General features: G+C 41.9%; 1 protein-coding gene across 1 annotated transcript in view; it reads left to right on the forward strand.

The window, feature by feature from the left end:
- kiaa0753 (KIAA0753 ortholog) overlaps positions 1–19553 on the forward strand; it is a 44927-nt gene extending 25374 nt beyond the window's left edge. Inside the window, exons 15-18 of the mRNA XM_078547942.1 lie at positions 2381–2462; positions 12978–13098; positions 14681–14902; positions 19129–19553. Coding sequence (XP_078404068.1) covers positions 2381–2462; positions 12978–13098; positions 14681–14902; positions 19129–19246 — 543 coding nt within the window. The 3' untranslated portion in view covers positions 19247–19553. The remainder of the gene's footprint in view (positions 1–2380; positions 2463–12977; positions 13099–14680; positions 14903–19128) is intronic.
- The last annotated feature ends 1171 nt before the right edge of the window (positions 19554–20724 follow it).

The following is a 20724-nucleotide window of genomic DNA, read 5'->3' on the forward strand; positions in this document are numbered from 1 at the left end:
AACAATCTCTGTGGCATAGGTTTTATCTTTCCTGACATTAATTGGTTGTGGTGCAATTTTTGGCGGTCTAAGCAGCCTCGCTGAAGAATTCCAACACAGCAAATCGGGAATTAAAATCCACAAATTATCCTTCACTTTTTAATCATTTCAAAACAAAGGTAGGGACATACGTATGGGATTAAGGTAGAAACTGAAATATCATAAATGTTAAACTTTTTAATGATAATTCCTTTGGTTTTGAATATAATAAGGACATTCCACAATTATGAAAATTAACTTTTCAGGGTCAGAAAGGTAGCCCAGCAATAATTATGACTTGATAAACCCAGTTATACCTCATTCAACAAGTCAATTTTTATGGGGGAATTTTAACAGTGAGATTAGAGCATAAAAATAAAAGTTCATATCAATCAAGTGATTTCTAAAGATTTCCATTTGTGTGGACCCCAGCAGCATACTTTATGGATGAGCAAGTAATCACTGACAATAATGTGTGAATTTTCTAACTTTACCATTACCCTACCATCTCCAACAGCAGCCCCACCCCCACCCACTTCTCTCCCCGACAGGATTAGTAATCCAGAGGCCCAGGCTAATGCCTTGGAGACACGAGTTCAAATCCTCCCCATGGCAGCTAGTGGAATTTAAATTCTATTAATTAATTAATAAAGTCTGGGATTGAAAGCTAGTTTCAGTAATGGTGACCATGAAACTCATTATTTGTTGTAAAAAAACCCATCTGGTTCACTAGTGTTCTTTATGGAAGGAAATCTGCTGTCATTAGCTGGTCTGGCCTACAAGTGACCCCCCCCCCCGCTCCCGGCCGACACACACACACACACACACACACACACCCCACAATGTGGCTGACTCTTAAATGCCCTCAGCAAGCCACTCAGCTCAAAGGCAATTAGGGATGTGCAACAAATGCTGGCCTTGCCATTGATGCCCACATCTCATGAAAGAATAGAAAAAATGTGCAACCACCAGAAGTTGCTGTCAGTTCCACAGCTCTGATCAAGGTGAACGCTGACAATTTCACCATCATTACAGATGCAATATCTGGGCCAATGCCTTTCAGTTTAAATTGCAATTTAAAAAAAAATCCCTGTTCCTGGAATGCACCTTCTGCATGACAAACCATTTCATTACTGAGAGAAATGGAATTCTCTGATATTAGCATGCTTGTATTAACAGGTTGATTCTGTTCCAGAGTAGGCTGGGGTATTTCCTCCCAATTCTAATAGAAATGCCTAGCCTTTAGCTAAGATTGGAAAAGGCATTGTTCTTGTTCCATGGTCCAAGATATTGGCATGTTGAGCTTTTGCTTGTCTAATTATATTTTGATTGCCCTTTTGAAAAATATCCCTCTTTCGCCATCTCTTTCCATCTTTCTGCATTCCCAGTTAGCAGGATAACTAAATTACCATTTCTTGGGGCTTGCCGATGCTGCCCTTAATTTGACTGCTGACAGATTAGTGAAAATATTCTAGACTAACTTTTTAATGATTTTTTTTTTCTTTCTTCCTCATTGGAAAGGGTCTGACTCTTGTCCACCTATGCTCATTGCAGCAAATTCAATGTTGGAGCGCCAATGCACTGAGTAGCAATTGCGTTTTCATAGACATTTTGAGACGTGTAGTCTTGAGATTATTATTCACTGTATTACATGCAGGGCATCTTCATTTGAAGAATCTGAATAGCTGTTTCTTTGAGTAACCCTGTATCATCACAACGCTGAATAGAATGCCAAGGTTTTCTGCTTGTGCAATAGCCAGGACTTCCTCATCCCCAACCCATCTTAATGGGTGGGAGAATCGTAGGCTGTCAAGTGCCAGAAACCCCCCCAGCCAATATCTCCAGTTAACCTTATTTTAAAATGAGCATATGCACTCATTTTTAGTCTATTTAAGTACCATCATCATACATATTACATTACGGACATTATACATTCTACAACACATCAACCAAACAATTTTATTTAGTCCCATTGTTTTTAAATTAATTGTTTGAAAATCTCCCTGACAAGGATCTATTTGCATCAGTGTTTTTAATTAAACTTGAATTTTGTAAACCACAGTAGTATTTTGGTTGGAGGGTGAGAAATGACATTGAATTATCTGAAATAGTATTGAATCTATTTAAATACTCATAATTAAAGGAAAAACACATATTACTGCTTTCAAAAAGAAATTTCAGTCCTTAAAATTACAGACAATTTTACATTAAAATAAAATTACAGACATCTGAATTTGCCATGAGAAACTGCTAATAATTTTACAAGTTGCTCTTAATGTTAGCATACTTTAAAAGTATTACAGTCTAGACTACTTGATATCAGTACTTTCTTATTTTTACTTTTATTTCAATAAATTGTCAGAGATACCAAGAGGCAGTTTGCAGAAGAATTTGCCAGATTGAATATGCTGATCCTGATTTTTGGACTGAGGAAGAAAAGCAAGGTAATTTACCATGGAGCTGTGAATCTTGTGTGTTCTCGAGTAGTTTGAGCTCTGGTGTGTAGTTAGTGATCTTTAGTTGCCAACTTAGCCTGTTCCTTTAGGTTTGTCCAACCTTTTTGCATAGGGGTGTTGGGGGGGGCAATATTTCCTTTCTTTTAATCACTCACGGGGCCAATGAGCAAATTTCAGAAAGCTTCATGGGGGAGAATTTTCTCCCTGTCGAGGGGGATGAGCGGGAGCAGACGAGTAGCCGATCGCCACCCGCAATCAGCTGCGTGCTGCCATTATGGCCCGCCCAGCGTGACGCTCATTTGGAAGCACTGAGTGCTCCCTGTGCGGGCGGGGGGAGTAGACAGAGTCTGCCGAGGCAAGGAGCTGCCTCAGGGAGTTTATTTAAATTTTGAAAAACGAAATTAAAAAAAAAAGTAAAAATTTTCAGACATGTCCCCTCGTGACAGTGTCACAGGAGCTGGGACATGTCAATGAATTTTATTTAAAAAATTTATTGGATTTATAAATCCTTCATGAAACCGCATCCTGCCTGTGGATGAGGCTTCATGATAAATGCGAAGGCCGCCTGGGCTCTTTGCCTGCCCGCCAGCCTTAAGGTTGGATGGGCAGCTCTGTTGTTTTGTTTTAATTAGTTTTTAAATGGCCTTAATAGGCCTTTGACAGTTCTGCGGGCGCACAGCCGACTCTGGTGTGCGCCCACTGAACTGCAAATTGGAGAGATGCATGCCTGATATCACCGCGTGCCATTTTACACCTCGGCGAGCGGGGCCCACACCCGCACGCCAACCAAAAGATTCTGGCCATGAAATTCAAAAAAGTTAAGTATCAGAGAAGAAACAACTTGCAGAGCAAAAATAAAGCAATAAATTGATAATGTAAAAAGAAGAGTAATTAATAAAGATGACCATAAGATTGTGTGAGGATCAGACTCTGTGTGTCCAGCTCACTCCTAGTTTCTGGGTGCTCACTCACTGTGTGTGAGTGTGAATATCTATTGATGTGTGGGGATGAGGGTGAGTGAGAATTCTGAGTCTGGGAGTGAGCCAGACTCTCACTCCTGTGACATTGCTCAGGAGTGGGAAAAGATTGGAAGTAGGAAAAGGTTGCACATTTCCTGCTTTGTAAGGATGTTTGCAAGAGATCTCCCCAGAAAGAGTAAAGTAACTTACTTTTCCAGAAACAAAATGGAAAATAATATTCCTTACCTACAACAGGCAACCAGATGTTCCCTTACATAGCTTACTTACAAAAGTAAATAAACTTTTGGATATAATCTGGGTGCAGCTCTGGATTAATGCATGTTTTCCGATTTAAAAGCGTAAGGATAATCATCATTACCTGATTTTACATCCTGGAGGTTACCACTGATCAGGAACTAAACTGGACCAGCCATATAAATACTGTGGCTATAAGGGTAGGTCAGAGGTTGGATATTCTGCAGTAAATACCTCACCTCCTGACTTCCGACTTCCCAGAACCTGTCCACCATCTACAAGCACAGGTCAGGAGTGTGATGAAATACTCCCCACTTGCCTGGCTGAGTATAGCTCCAACAACATTTGAAGTTGCAACACCATCCAGGACAAAGCAGCACACTTGGTTGGCAGCATCCCATCCGCCACCTAAATGTTCATTCCCCCCACCACCATGCATAGGTGCAGTGCGTAGCATCTACAAGATGCACAGCAGCAATGCATCCAGGCTCCTTTAACAGCACCTTCCTGACCTGTGACCTCTACTACCTAGAAGGACAAAGGCAGCAGATGCATGGGAACACCACAATCTGCAAGCTCCCTTCCGACCCACACTTCGTCCTGCTTGGAACTATATTGTCTTTCCTTCATTGTCGCTGGGTTAAAATCCTGGAACTCCCTTCCTAACAGTACTGTGGGTGTGCCTACACTACGTGGAATGCACCATTTCAAGAAGGTGGCTCACCACCACCTTCTCAAGGGCAATTAGGGATGGGCAATAAATGCTGGCCTTATCCAACTGCTCTACACTAACATCAGTAGCGCAGTCTCAATCAATGGGTGGGAAACAGATAGCTTTCCGATTAAATCTGGAGTCAGGCAGGGCTGTCCTCTCTCTCCTGTTCTTTTCGTGTGTTGCATAGAACCCTTTGCCGAGTCCATCAGGAAGGATCCGGGCATAAGAGGAGTGACGATCCCAGGCAGTGGAGGCACTCAGGTAAAAGCCTCCCTGTACATGGACTACGTCGCCGTCTTCTGCTCGGATCCGCTGTTGGTGCGCAGACTGATCCACATCTGCGACCAGTTCGAACTGGCCTCGGGAGCCAAGGTAAATCGTGGGAAGAGCGAGGCCATGTTCTTTGGGAACTGGGCTGACCGATCCTTTGTCCCCTTCACTGTCAGGGCTGACGGCCTGAAGGTGCTGGGGATATGGTTCGGAGGGACCAGGGCATGCGTTAGAAACTGGAAGGAGCGAGTGTCTATGGTGAAAAGGAAACTGGGCATGTGGGAGCGACGCTCCCTCTCCATTGCGGGTAAGAACCTGGTCATCAGGTGTGAGGCACTCTCGCTGTTGCTGTACGTGGCGCAGGTCTGGCCCATTCCAGACTCCTGCGCGATGGCGATCACTCGAGCCATCTTCCGCTTTATCTGGAGGTCGAAAATGGATCGTGTCCGCAGGGACGCGATGTACAAGCCTCTAGATAAAGGGGGAAAGAACGTGCCCAACATCGCCCTCATACTGATGGCCACCTTTGTGTGTGGCTGCATCAAGCGGTGCGTAGACCCTCAGTACGCAAACACCAAGTGTCACTACGTGCTGAGGTTCTACCTGTCCCCGGTGTTGCGAAGGATGGGTCTGGCCACGCTGCCGCGGAACGCTCCAAGTAGTTGGACCGTGCCGTACCACCTGTCCCTGGTGGAAAAATTTATGCAGAAAAACACCTTTGACCACAAGTCCATCAGGCAGTGGTCAGCACGTAACGTCCTAGAGGCCCTGAGGGAAAAGGAGAGGGTGGACCCTGTGGGATGGTTCCCCGAGCAGACTGTCAAAGTCATTTGGCAGAATGCCTCATCGCCAGAACTTTCCAACAAGCACCAAGACGTGGCTTGGCTGGTGGTGAGAAAGGCCCTCCCTGTCAGATCCTTCCAACACACCAGGAGTCTCACCCCCTCGGCATGTTGCCCTCGAGGTGGCTGTGGTGGGGAAGAGACCGTTGTTCACCTCCTTGTGGATTGTGCCTTTGCAAAGAAAGTCTGGAGAGAGATGCAGTGGTTGCTGTCGAGGTTCATCCCGAGCAGATCTGTGACACAGGACTCTGTGCTCTACGGGCTGTTCCCAGGGACACACACCGAGACAAACATCAACTGCAGCTGGAGGATCATCAACTCAGTGAAAGACGCGCTTTGGTCTGCCCGAAACTTGTTGGTCTTCCAGCGCAAAGAGTTGTCCCCGACCGAGTGTTGCAGACTGGCACAATCCAAAGTCCAGGACTACGTGCTGAGGGACGCACTAAAGCTTGGGGCAGCTGCCGCAAAGGCGCAATGGGGAAGGGTCGCTGTCTAAGACCTTTCTGCCACAGTGCACCGAGAGACTGGGAACTGTTTAGAGCCCCTCGGGCTGTACAGCTCAAAATGAAGGGCTGTAAATGATTGTAATATTGTTTGTACTGATGCATCTGGTGATACATTTTGTAAAAGTTTAACCTGGATTGTACCCTTGTAATGGTGTTTTTGAAATGGTTTGGAATGTGATTGAAGTTATTTTATGAATAAAGTATATTTTTGCAAAAAAATAAAATAAATAAATGCTGGCCTTAGTGATGCCCATATCCCATGAATGAATTAAAATAAAACAGACTGGGACCGATGTCAGATGCAGAGAGTAACTACTAGCATGGGGGAGAATTTGAAAGAATATAGTGGTGTGGGGAAAACTATGTGGAAGCAGAGCATTAAATAAATAGAGAAAGGGATATAAGGGAGAAAAACAGCAAGAACTGAAGATTAAGATGGCTGATGTTTTTAATGCCTTTTCCACTCTTTTCTCAGCACTTCTTTCTTCCTGTCTATTCTTCAAATGCCTTTGTTGAAGTATATGTACACCAAAACAACCACATTACCCTCGTCAACCCTCTCTGCTACCTCATCAAAAACTCAGTCAAGTTAATTAAACACGATTTGCCTTTAACAAATCCATCTTGGCTTTCTTTATTTAACAGTCAGTTGGAGAAATGTGGATTAATTTTTACTCAAACTATCATTTCTAAACACTTTTCTACCACTGAGCTTAAATTAACAGGCCTGTTAAGTAAGGGTTTACCCTTACATCGTTTTTTTGAAAAGAGTGTAACATTTGCAGATCTCTAGTCCTCTGGCAAACACCCTTGTATCTAAGGAGGATTCAAAAATTATGGAAGTTATGGGGAAAGTCGTCCCACCCCCAAGTTAGGGGGGAGGTGCAGGGGCAGACGTGGGCGGGTGGCCCTCCGAGCGGCTGTCATTTTTAGAAGGCGGGCCAGTTAAGGCCCGCCCAGTGTGACGTCCCCAGGGAAGCCCGATGCACTTCCTGTGCTGGCAGGGAAGTGCACGCATGAGCGCTCCGATCTCCTGAGACTAAGAGATCGGTGAAAATTTCATTCACCATCCATGTCCCCTCGTGACAATGTCACATGAGTTGGGACATGGACATAACGTTAATTAAAAGTGTTTTTTAATTTTTTGATTCAGCAATGAAACCTCATCCTGCCCATGGATGAGGTTTCACGCTTTTGCAGGTGGCCGCCAGCACTCCCGACCTGCCCGCCAACCTTAACGTTGGACAGGCAGGTCCACTAATGAGCTTAATTGTTTTTTGAATGGCCTAAATAGGCCGTTGACAAGTCGGCAGGCGCACAGCTGACTCGGCTGCGCCCCCGCCTACCTGAAAATGCAAATGACGTGGGATGACGTCATTCCGTGTCATCTTACCCGTTGGCGAGCGGACCCCACCCCTGCTCGCCGACGGGAAAATTCTTCCCTTGGTGAACTTTTATGAAACACTTGCTCAACCTCAACTTAAGTGTTGTGTCCGATCCTGGGTACCACATTTTAGGAATAGACTGGAGGAAATATGTTTGTTCTCCTTAAGAGAAGGGAATGCTGAGAGGAGATTTATTAGAGGTGCCCGAAATCATGAGCGGCCTAGACAGTATAGATGGGGAGAAAGTTTTCCCATTGGTGGAAGGGTCAAGAACCAGAGGACATCCAATTTAAGGTGATCGGCAAAAAAAGCAATGGTGACATGAGGAAGAACTTATTTTCACAGCACGTGGTTAGACCTAAGACATAGGAGCAGAAATTAGGCCATTCGGCCCATCGAGTCTGCTCCGCCATTCAATCATGGCTGATAAGTTTCTCAACCCCATTCTCCTGCCTTCTCCCCGTAACCTTTGATCCCCTTACCAATCAAGAGCCTATCTATCTCAGTCTTAAATGCACTCAATGACCTGGCCTCCACAGTCTTCAGTGGCAATGAATTCCATAGATTCACCACTCTCTGGCTAAAGAAGGTTCTCCTCATCTCTGTTCTAAAAGGTCTTCCCTTTACTCTGAGGCTGTGCCCTCGGGTCCTAGTCTCTCCTACTAATGGAAGCATCTTCCCCACGTCCACTCTTTCCAGGCCTTTCAGTATTCTGTAAGTTTCAAACAGATCCCCCCTCATCCTTCTAAGCTCCATCGAGTATAGACCCAGAGTCCTCAAACGTTCCTCATATGTTAAGCCTTTCATTCCTGGGATTGTTCTCATGAACCTCCTCTGGACCCTCTCCAGGGCCAGCACATCCTTCTTGAGATACGGGGCCCAAAATTGCTCACAATATTAGTTAGTGTTAGGAAACCCAGATACTTTCAAATCGGGAGCTTGGAGGCCAGGAGCTCCAGTTCCCAGCAGGCCTTGGGCCTTCTGCACATGTGCCATCCAGGGTGTGGCTGCAAGTGCACAGTTAGTGTTTTTTACTGCTTTCAGGTCGGGAACTTGGGCTTTTCATGTATATGCCGGCTGGGAAAGGGTCGCACGTGCGCAATTAGTCTTTTCACATCCGCAGGCCAGGGACCGGCCCTGCATACACATGCAGAAGGGAAAGAAGTGAAATGGCAGGTTAGGTGACCTGAACCGGAGTGCCATTAGAAGGAAAGTGCCCGAGGGAACAGGACATGGGGGAGGGGGACAGGGAGTAGGTCCAAAATCAGCAGAAAGAGGTCCCGGACAGGGACAAAGACAGGCATCAGAGATAGATCCCGTTGAGTCAAAATAAATGACAGGAACAGGGAAAAAGGCTCCAAGTTAGAGAGCTGCAAGGAGTAGACTTGAAGTGTGGTGGGCTCGAGAAGCCCAGAAGATCTGAGAGGGCAACCGAAGGTTGGTGACTCTGTGCTGTGGGCCGTAAGGGCAAAAGTACCCTTTTGGAGTAAACATTGGAGTAATGTTCTGCTTGGCACGGCTGAAGCTCTGAAAATATGCTTGGAAGGTGAAGTGCGAGTGTACTCTGAGAAAAGAAGGGAAAGCAATCTCGAGGCGAGATTGAAACCCTGGAGGTGGATTCTTGTTGAAGCCATCAGAGCGGCAGCAATGTTTGGAGAGAATTCCAAGGCGAGTTCTTCAAATGTGGAGATTGGGAACCCTCGTGAGAAAGACAGAGTTTCTATGAGGCAGGTTGGCTCACGGTGTGACAAGCTTCTGGGTGGGCTGTTGAGAAGTCCATAGAACCGCTTGGTCGCATCTCTCATTTACTTTGCAGTGCGATGTGTCTGACTACAGTTCACCAGCTGGTTCACATAAACCACGTACTTACCCTGACTATTAGAGTATAAGATAGATGTGGTAAATTGTTTTATCTTTCCGAATTTGTATGTGTCTGTAAAGATGTAGCTGGGGTGCGGGATAGTGAATATTTGGATCATTTTCTTGTGTTTGTATTGAGATTTTTCTAACCTTTTTGTCTGGTGTCATATAGTTCATTTTATCTTGTTTAATACATTTTTTTTTATCTTTATGTTAAAAGCTCATCAGAACTGAATTTGTTCAGTAACTTACCTTCACGGTTTCAAAAAAGTTAGGATCTAGCAAGCCAGGCTTCACTCAGGGATCTGACCTGTCCAGTTATTAAAATCGGCTGGGATCTTAACATTTTTAGCTCAGCGGGTGGGTGCGCTCCCGACCCGACCGAGCGTGAAATGACGGGCGATGATGTCGGCCGAGCGTGCCGACGCCAATGTACAGTCACACGATAGTTCAGTCGGCGGGCGTGCACTGGAGCCGGCAGTGCGCCCACCAACAATTAAAAGGCTTATTAAGGCCATTAAGTTATCAACTGACATTAAGTTTTCACTTCCCGTTCAACCTAATGGTTGATGGGCAGGTGTAAAGACTAAGCAGCCTTTGCATTTTTTTGGAAACCTCATCCACGGGCGAGATGAGGTTTCCAAAAGCAAATACAAATAAAATAAAAACTTTATTTTTTAATCAAAAACATGCCTCTGCTCATGTGACAGAGTCACATGAGGGGACATGTTTCATTACATTTTTCTGCTCTTTATTTTTAAAAAATCTCTCTTCATCTCCCTGAGGCAGTTCCATGCCTCGGAGATGATTCAACGCGCAAGTGCGAAGTTCGCACTAGGCTCACTTGCTCTCCCCTCCCAGCCCGCACAGGCAGCGCTCAGTGTTGCCGCTCGCGTATCATGCCCGGTGGGCCTCAGTTGGCTCACCAGCTCGAAATCGCAGTGTGTTGTTGATCGCAGGCTTCCCGATTGCCCACCCCTACCGATCCCGCATGCCAAGGACAGAATTCTGCCTGTAGGTTCTGGAATGCACTGCCTAAAAGGGTGGTAGAGTTAAATTAAATTGTAACTTTCAAAAGGGATCCCGATAAGAACCGGAAGAGAAAATTTTGCAGGACTTAGAAGGAAAGTACAGTGGAGTGAGACTAGCTAAACTGTTCTTGCAAGAGCTGACACAGACGCAGCTAACTGGTCGGTGCTGTAACCACACTGACTCTATCCCTCCTTAAGAAAAAACTTATAACCCAATATATCAAGCTTGTACTTGAATTTTCAGTTTGCAGCCATATTTCTATTAAATCTCCATCTTCCTGCCATAATTGTTTCTCATTCCCCCATTTTACCTTCACAGAAAATGTGATCGATTTAATAAAATACTATTTGCGTTGAACAAATCTGCACTGTCTCTTATATTAGTCCATGCTTATCATGTGGCTGTCAATATTTTCCTGATTTGTTGTTACTTAATGATTTCCCACTTCCAATGTTAAGCCAACAGGCCTGTAATTGCTAGGTTTATCCTTCTCTCCTTTTGTGAACAAGGGTGTAACGTTGACCATCCTCCAGTCCTTTGCCATCACCCTGATGGTGGATATGATTTTCTTCCCCTCTTCCTTCTACCTCCCCTCCTTTTATGCACAATTTTATTTATTTGCATATTCATCTCTTCTTCATCTACTTGCTCTTTTGATTTCTATTCCCTACCCCTTTCTACTTTTAGGTGACTGTTCACTTTTCGATTTATTCATTTTGCAAGTTCATTACAGTAGTTCCTCAAAGTTGTGGTTGCGTTCCTGAAAATGACTTTAAGCCAAACAACTTTTAAGTGAATCATATGTTAAACTGTTAGGTTCTTTCTGACATTTCTCGCCTAGAAAAAAGCAATATACAAGTTGAGCTACTGTACCATACATGTGCAGCACTGTGCATTCCTAGCTGAAATAACTTGCAAAATAAAATACATCACAAAATATAAAAGAAACACAACATGCAAATTAATTATTTTTGAAAATGACAGTACATTACAGTAAGGGGAGGCGGTGGTGTAGTGGTATTGTCACTGGACTTGTATTCCAGAGAGCCAGGTTCTGGGGACCTGGGTTCAAACCCCACCACGGCAGATGGTGAAATTTGAATTCAACAACAATCTGGGATTAAAGGACATGATGACCACGAAACTGATTATTGTAAAAACCCATCTGGTTCACTAGCGTCCTTTAGGGAAGGGAATCTGCTGTCCTTACCTGGCTTGGCCTTGTATGTAACTCCAGACCCACAGCAATGTGGCTGACTCTTAAATGCCCTCTGAACAAGGGCAATAAACGCCCACATTCCATGAACGAAAAAAACCTTACCTCTGTGCACAGTACTTTTAGACCAGAATCCATCTAATGGCAGAAGTTGGTCAGTGCAGTTAGCAGCTGAAGCCCTGGATTTTGTGCGAGTTCAGGAGTGAAGCCAGCAGCAGGACCGACCCCGAGGACTCGGGTAACAGAGGCCAGGAGGTAGTCAGCAAGGCTGGGAGTTAGCAAGGGCAGGAGCGGGAGGAAGAGGGACTAAGGGTGAGAGTGGAAGCGCTACTGGAAAAGTCATGTGAGTAGACAGGCCACTGAAGAGGAAACCTGTGGCAAATGACATTAAAGCGTAACTGGCAATGTTAAATATATATGACACTGCTTTATTAATGATGTTAAAGTGAAAGGACATTAAGTGAGGACTTGCTGAGATTTCCTTCCTATTCAAACGTACCCTTTACATGCCAAAAGGCTCCCATCTTCCCCAAGTCTGGTACTAAGAAACAGAAGCCTTATTTCTGACATTGAACAAAAGTGTCACACTGGATAAAAGCCTAATTGGAGGCCTTTCAGCCTATACCATTCAGAGGTGCCATCTTTTGGATGAGATTTTAAACTGAAACCCCCTGGGGTGGATGTAAAGATCCTATGGTCCGATTTCAAAGGAGAATGGGGGAAGTTTTCTCTAACTCCTGGCTAATATTTATCCCTCAATGAGTGGATGGTCTGGTTATTATCGTGGGATCTTGCTGTGTTCAAATTGACTGCTACATTTACAACAGTGACTGTCTTGTATTTATGGCCTATAGTTTTGGTCTCCCTTACAAGTGGAAACACCTTCTCTGCATTAACCCTATCAAACCCCTTCATAATTTTAAAGACATCTATCAGGTCACTCTTCAGCCTTCTCTTTTCTATAGAAAAAAAGCACCAGCCTTTTCAGCCTTTCCTGATAAGTATAACCACTTGGTTCTGGTACTATATTGTAGACCATTTTTTGTGTCTGTTCCACTTTTTTTATAACACGAGTCCAAAGCTGTGCACTCTATATACGTAATTATATTTTAAAAGATAAATCGTAGTGAAAATGCTGTAATCCATGGTAACAGTGAAATTTAAATGGTGATATTACTAGATACCTTGCATAATAAATCTTTGAGCATGCAGAATGATTTATTCAAACAGACTCAATCATATTATCCAAGAATTTATTTTTAAATGATCATGGATTATGAATACTTCTGTCTTGATGATACTACAATCATCAATGAGATTAAACTGAGTTCTAGAATCTCTGCATATGGGACCCACATTTACGAAGTGCAGAAATGAAACCTGTTGTTGAGCTAATTTAGTGCTTTGGAAAGAAAACTTGTTTGCATTTGAATAATGTTCTACTGATATTTCTGTTCTGACAGAAAGAGAATTTGTCTTAATTGACACAAAGCCACACACTCCACAGCCTATCAGAATCACCAGAACTGTTGAACATAGTGATCCAACTACGGATACAATAATTCAGAGGTTTTCGGAAGCTGAGTAAGTTGTGAATATTGCAATGCTTTGTTTTGGTAATTTATTTTGACACCTCTCTCCCTCCTTAATCTCCTTGACTTTTCGAGAAATAGCTTTCTGATATATGGTGCAGACCTTTGTAAAGATTGGATTGTAGTGCACACTTTAGGATCATAATTGTGAGCTTGCCTGGTATGATTTCAAATTCAATTTGCGTCAGTGCAAGAGTGGCAGGGCTCTGAGATTCAGAGGGATCTGGGTGTCCTAGTGCATGAATCACAAAAGGTTAGTATGCAGGTACAGCAGGTAATTAAGAAAGCTGATAGAATGTTATCATTTATTGTGAGAGGAATTAATTACAAAAGTAAGGAGGTTATGTTTCACTTGTACTGGGCGTTGGTGAGACCACATCTGGAGCACTGTGTACAGTACTGGTCTCCTTATTTAAAGAAAGATGTAAATGCATTAGAAGCAATTCAGAGAAGGTTTACTAGACTAATACCAGGAATGGGGGGGTTGTCTTATGAGGAAAGGCTGGACAGGTTAGGCATGTATCCATTGGAATTTAGAAGAGTAAGAGGTGACTCAGTTGAAACCTTTAAGATCCTGCGGGGTCTTGACAGGGTGGATGTAGAGAGGATGTTTTCTCTTGTGAGAGAATCTAGAACTAAGGGTCACTGTTTAAAAATAAGGGGTTGCTCATTTAAGACTGATGAAAATTTCTTTCTGAGGGTCGTGAGTCTTTGGAACGCTCTTCCACAAAAGGTAGTGGAAGCAGAATCTTTGAATATTTTTAAGGCAGAGCTGGATACATTCTTGATTAGCAGGGGGCGGGGAAAGGTCATTGGGGGTAGGAATGTGGAGTTGAGGTTACATTCCGATCAGCCAGGATCTTATTGAATAGCGGAGCAGGCTCGAGGGGCCAAGCAACCTACTCCTGCTCTGAACTTGTATATCAGATAACTGCAGCCCAAGCCCTTGACCAGTGTAGCTATATAATGAAATTGGTTTTTGTAAACCCCATTGGATAAATTCGGCTGGAATGCCAATTAAAACTGGCTTTTTACATTGTTCAGTACAACATGCAAAAACGTTCTTTGTAAATTTATTTCAACAATCAGTTTTATCTCTGATTTCTGGAGTTAAAACATTACCCTGATTCCCATCAGGTCTGACAGCATCTGCGGAGAGGAATACAGTTAACGTTTCAAGTCCGTATGACTCTTCACCAGGTGATGAAGAGACATACGGACTCAAAACGTTAACTGTGTTCCTCTCCGCAGATGCTGTCAGACCTGCTGAGTTTTTCCAGTTATTTTTGTTTTTGCTTCAGATTTCCAGCATCCGCAGTTTTTTGCTTTTAGCCTGATTCCCATGTTCTGTTGCTGAAGTGTTTGAAATGAACATGGCTCCATTTTTCAGGCAATGGCGATAACTGAGCTGACAGTAGTTTTTTCGTAACTTGGGTTTGATTGTACCTTTTGGTGCCATTCTTTGAATATATAATTTTCTTGTCAGTTATAAGTTATGGTCAAGATCATGTTTAAAGTTGCTTTAATTAAAATAAATGTGTTACTGGCTTAATTGTTATTTTGTTTTAATTTAGCCCTGATGAGGACTTGGAATGGAGTGGAAAGCCAGAGCTTGCTTCAGTGTTGGAACCTTTGGCCCAGAAGTTATCCAGGAAAAGGCAGAGTGATATTGTGCTTTCAATACCACAAAAAATAGTTCAAAGTATACTTGACTACCATGAGAGATTTGACCGACATCTAAAAATGATTTCACATGAGGCTGTAGGGAGCTTTAACCCATGGTTAATTACTGAAAGGTAATTAATAAAGCAAGTAATACTCTCCATATACTGTCCTTACTGGTCTATTTAGTTCATATTGCTTTATATATCTATTTTAGTTTTTAAATATCCTATTATTGCTTTGCAAAATCAATTGAGTTTGTGCCAGAATTTCATCACTCCTTTTCATTACATTAAGCCAAAGTGTCACTCTCATTTAGTTGATCCACCATTTATTGCTTAACTTAATAATAATCATATATATAAAATACATTTTTTAAACTAGCTTTCCAGTATGGGAAGTGTTACCAGTTCTTAGTCATTGGAAAAGTAAACAATTTCATTCATTCAAACTGGGTCAGAAAATAGGAAAGGGAGCTGAAGTGGCGAAGAAAAAGTTGACCAAGATCAGGATTGAAAACGGAGTAGGAGGTGTTCAGCAATGGAAACATCCATTCTGTGTTTAGTATTCCGACTGCAGAGAGGGCTATGCTGTAAAGCAATAAATACCACAGTCCGAACCAAAAACACTGGAAACATGCAATAAATCAGTCGGGATCTTTGGACAGTGCAGACAGATTTACATTTTGGCTGCAGGCCTTTCTTCAAAACTATTTTGAAAGAATATGTGCCCAAAATAAAATGGGTCTGTTTTCTTCACAGAAGCTTACAGACGGTGTACATTTTCAGCGATTTTGTTTTTGCTTCAGATTTCCAAGGTCTGCATTTTTTGTTTTGCTTTTCAGTGAAGACTATACATTAGATTGGAATAAATAATTGTGAATAGCTACCTCATTTTTTTTTTACAGGTGTAATTATAATGATGTGTCGAGATGAATGAACAGGTATTACATTAGCTATAGTTACTGGAAAGTTTCAAGGAAGAGGATGTGGAATAACAATCATGTGTGTCCTTTAGGAAGTTGTACCTTTTTAGGAAAGGAGAGAAAAGGATGTGGAATGTTTCAAGCATTTTATGGTTTAGTTAAAATTCCCAGCATTAGTGAAGTTTATTTTAATGTGTAGATAACATAAATACGGTTATTTTGATCCTGACTATTTTGCCACATTTTTGGGGGAAAATGCAGTCTTATCGACAAAAGACTCAAATGGACTAAGTGGAAATTGCATTGTTTTGAGATGATGCTGAACAAATTAAAGTTTTTGGGTGTTGTCACCTTATCTTTTATAAAGCTATTCAAGATTTGTATTAATTTGAACTACAGGAGGTATTAATTATAATCGCTTACCGTAATTTCTTTGACATTTGCATATTTAAAAATAGAATATCTTTCAAATGAAGGTCGTGCTTGAATGCCTTTCATACAACTTACTAAGTGGATGCAACTCTCAAGTTTAGATAATTATTGCATGGTAGATTTAGTATCCAATGTAGATTTAATTTGATTTGAGTTGTCTGCAGTTAATGTTCATAATGATATTGTCTGTGCCGTGTCTTGTCATTTTATTCTAAAAATATCCAGTGTAATTTTACTGACTATCATTTGTTTAGACATTTGGTTAAATAAATTTGCCCCTCTGCTTAAAGAATCTGTGAAGGTTAATAAATTAACTTCTATGAAATGAATTTTGTTTTAGAACATCTGAAGTAATTAGAGGTGTTTTTGCGAAACTAAGCTACTGCTGGAAGGATACATTATACTTCACTTGCTGATGGAACTAACCAGACTGAAGTGTTTAATTTGAACAAGCTGGAGCATTTAATCGTCATAGGATTTTGCAGAATGAAAACAGCTGGAACATCTTCTAATTAATACAGGGGCTTTAAGCTGTAACTTTAAAAAAAAATTTCAGTCTTTCAGGATCTTTAAACCCAATAAAAAATGTTAGAAGGGATTGGCTTTTGATTAACTGGTTCACGGGGAGACAGTTTAATTGGGCTCTAAAAGATGTATAACTTTTAAAATTGGCATGCGTGTAGAGAACTTACAAAGGTGATATGGACCTATTAAAGACGTTATGGGAAGAATTCTCCTCCTGTTGCGGGGGTAAGTGCAGGAGCAGGCGCATCCGATCGGGGACATGCCACCATTTTACATGGGCGTGCCAATTAAGGCATGTGCACGAAAGAGCCCTCTCATCTCCCTGAGGCTAAGCGCTGCCTCAGGGAGATCAGTGTCAAATTTAAAACTGGTAAAGGTGCAAAAGCTAAATTTCCCCGACACGTCCCCTCATGTGGCACTGCCATCCAACAGACACGCCAACCCTAAGGTTGGATGGGCAGGCCCATTAATGAGGTTAATGACTTTGTCAATGGCCCCAATAGGCCGTTGACAGGTCGGCGGGCGCACAGCTGATTCGGCTGCGCCCCCCGCCGACCTGAAAATTGAAATGATGTCGGGAGTTCTGCCCGATGACATCCCGCTCACCGACCTAAAGACCTTGCCCTATATTACAGTACTTTTCGAGTTGCCAAATTCAGTGAGTTATAGATGAAGGGAAGTGTATAAACATACTTATTGGGCAAAATTTCCCCCCTGTTGTGGGAGGGAAGTACAGGAGTGGGCCTGGGTGGGTGGCCCTCCGATCGCCGCCATCTTTCATGGGTGGGCCAAATAAGGCCTGCCCATTGTGACGTCCGCACGGAAGCGCTGTGCGCTCCCTGTGCGGGTGGGAGGGTGGGATAAGTGCTGCCTCAGGGAGATCAATTCCCAAAGGGAAAAAGTTTTTGTTTTGAAAATTTCATTTGCCATCCATGTCCCCTCAATTGACAATATCACATGAGTTGGGACATGGACATAACTTTAAGTAAAAGTGAACGTTAATTTTTTAATTCAGTTATGAAACCTCATCCCGCCTGTGAATGTGGTTTCACGCTTTTGCAGGTGGCCACCAGCGCTCCCGACCTGCCCGCCAACCTTAATGTTGGAAGGGCAGGTCCACTAATTGCTTTAATTGATTTTTCAATGGCCTCAATAGGCCGTTGACAGGTCGGTGGGCGCACAGCTGATTCAGCTGTGCCCCCGCCGACCTGAAAATGGAGATGACGCAGGCCACGCCCCCCTTGCCCATGTTCCTCTAATTTCATAAACTCTAATTCCATTAATGGATATAGTTTCCTTCAGGTGCAAATGGGACAAAATTTAGTATGTAAAAATTGGGTCTCCGTTTTGTAATCTAGTATTTATGTTGCATTAGAGATTGCAGGAAAATATGGTCTGCATTAGCTGTGACTTAGATTTTTCTCAATTTAACAAATAAAACTTAAGAATAAAATGTAAACATCTGTCTCTTGTTTGAATCTTTAATTATGTGTAGGTGTTGCATTTTGACCATGATTTAATACCCTGGATGTAACTTTTTTTAAAAACTAGTACAATGCTATAATGGTAGCAGGATACAGATTCATAATTACAATTTTCCAGTCGCAAATTTCAATCTTATGACCTTAATGATTCTTTTGGGGTGGAAGAGGAGTGAACGGAAAGTATTTCTTGAGTGGCTCTCTTGTAACTTCCACCGGCTTGATACAGGCTGGCATTGGTCGATAACTCAAAGGCACCTGACTACCCTCTAAACCATTTGAGGAGTGCTTGGTGCAGTATGATGACATATTTAAATACTGTTACTCTATATATGCAAATGTTTACAAGCTCAAATGCCCCATCTGGAAGTTAGTGTGATGTAATGCATTGGTGTGCTATGTAAAATTGTTCAAATTCTGATTTTATTTGTGGTATGGTACAATTCCCTAGTGCTTCTGAGAATTAACGGTTAAGTAATAAAGCAACAGCTCTTCCAGTGAGGTGTTTGTAACATGGTGATCAACGATAAGATGTACTTGTTAAGCATACTTAATAAAAATGTGGTTCTCACAGTGAAGTTAAAGCTCTGGAGATTATGTAGATCAATGTGATTAAACTTCACACACCATGTTTGATAGATCAATGTTATTAAATAGACCTCTAGTTCAGTCCACTAGTTTTCAGTTTCATTTTGTTTTACTTTGTTGAATGACTTTTATAACATTTATTTAATACATCTATCCTTTATATGAAACATTGTCTTGGTTTAAAATGCGATACTAAATGGAGCCTTATTTATTTTTCTCTGGGAAAGTATTGAAATAATTGGGGAAAAAAAACTTAAGCAAGAGTATTATTGCAGGAAGATAAAATGTATTTTCATAATCCAAGGCTACTTGCTAATCTCTGAGCATGCCAATTATTTTAGTGTAGTTAATTTTAATTTATATAAGCTCACTTGACAGACTGGATAACTTTGCTCTCTTTTTATTCTAGCTTGGCTGAAGAGCTAATGGAAGAAGGTCTAAGTGATGTAGCAGCTGAACTGCAAAATGTGTGTGAGGAGTATGCAGAAGCCTTGTTCACTTCTGAGTTTGTGCAGCCTGTCGAGTAAAAAAAAAAACAAAACCAAGAATGCCCCAGTGTCACTGGAAGAGGGATACTGCATGCGAATAAAAAATGTCAACTGTCACCTGAAAACATGACACCAAGCATATCTTGTACATAGTACATGGAATGTTCATCACAAATTCACTTGAGTTGATTGATAAGATTGTTTTTAACATTCAATTTAATGTATAACAATTCTTTTATTTTACCTTTAGTCTTGTCATGTGTTTTAATGATTGAAAGTTGCTGTATTAATTTCTTTTATTAAATTTGTACCTTTCAAAATAGACTTTCAAAGCCATGTAGAACTTGCCTATTTTCACAGACCTTCATCATTTTATTTTAAAGTCTGAACTGTTTTCACTCTTTAGATTATACAGATTTGTGGTCTAAAGCCAGTGCTCAGTCATGCCTTGCTGGGAAAGACATTGTCCAGGATAATTTGAAGGATTCTATATTAAATGTGATGTGAATAGACCATTTTTTCAATGTAATGTAATATTTAATACCTGTTGCCATGAACACTGAGCACATATTAATCTCAGCTTCACTGGAGTCCAGGAGATATACATGTGAATGAAATGTTACTCTGCTTTAATTTGGAAATATATGGCCAGAATTTTCGGCTTGGCAAGTGGGGGCGGGGCAGAGATTTTCAGTTCGGCAAGTGTGCAGCCAACTTGGCTGTGCGCCTGCCGAACTGTCAAAGGCCTATTAAGGCCATTTAAAAACTAGTTAAAGTTAGACAGGCTGCTCAGTTTAAGGTTGGGGGGCAGGCGAAGAGCCCAGGCGGCCTTCGCATTTTTCATGGAGCCTCACCCACGGGTGGGATGAGGTTTTATGAAGTGTTTATAAATTGAATAAAAATTTTTATAAAAATTCATAGACATGTCCCAGCTCATGTGACATTGTCACATGAGGGGACATGTCTTTAAATTTTTCCTTTATTTAGATTTTTAAAACTTAAACTAATGCCTCAGGGAGATTTCTGCACTCTTTCATGCACATGCGCGAAAGCGCAGGCCCTGACTCTTGGAACCCCCGCCCGCACAGGGAGCGCTCAGCTCCCCATAATTTTTTTCTCCTAGACAGTTAACAATTGATCATATGCTCATTAAATTTTCATAGTTTTGTTTTTTCAGTTTTATTTAGTAGCAATTAAGTTTTTTCCTCTGCATGTTTATGTGCTCTAATAATCTTTAAGTTAAGATTTATGATGAAGATAATGACATTCCACGAGCACTGTGCAGACCTGATCTCTGATGATTCCAATAAGCAAACAAGTGTAACTGAACAATTAGGAACCAGAGATGAATTGCTTTGCTTTGGTTAGGTGCAGCAAGTAACACATTCTGGAGCTTTAATCTGGAATAATTGAATACCAGTGGAGCAAAGCATTCTTGCAGTCAAGATGGGAAGGATAGGATTCAATATCAAGTTTCAGGACAGATACCAAGAAGTGTTTCTTTACACAAAAAATAG

The sequence above is a fragment of the Cetorhinus maximus genome, chromosome 9, assembly GCF_964194155.1.
Source record: "Cetorhinus maximus chromosome 9, sCetMax3.hap1.1, whole genome shotgun sequence".
NCBI classification, from domain to species: domain Eukaryota; kingdom Metazoa; phylum Chordata; class Chondrichthyes; order Lamniformes; family Cetorhinidae; genus Cetorhinus; species Cetorhinus maximus.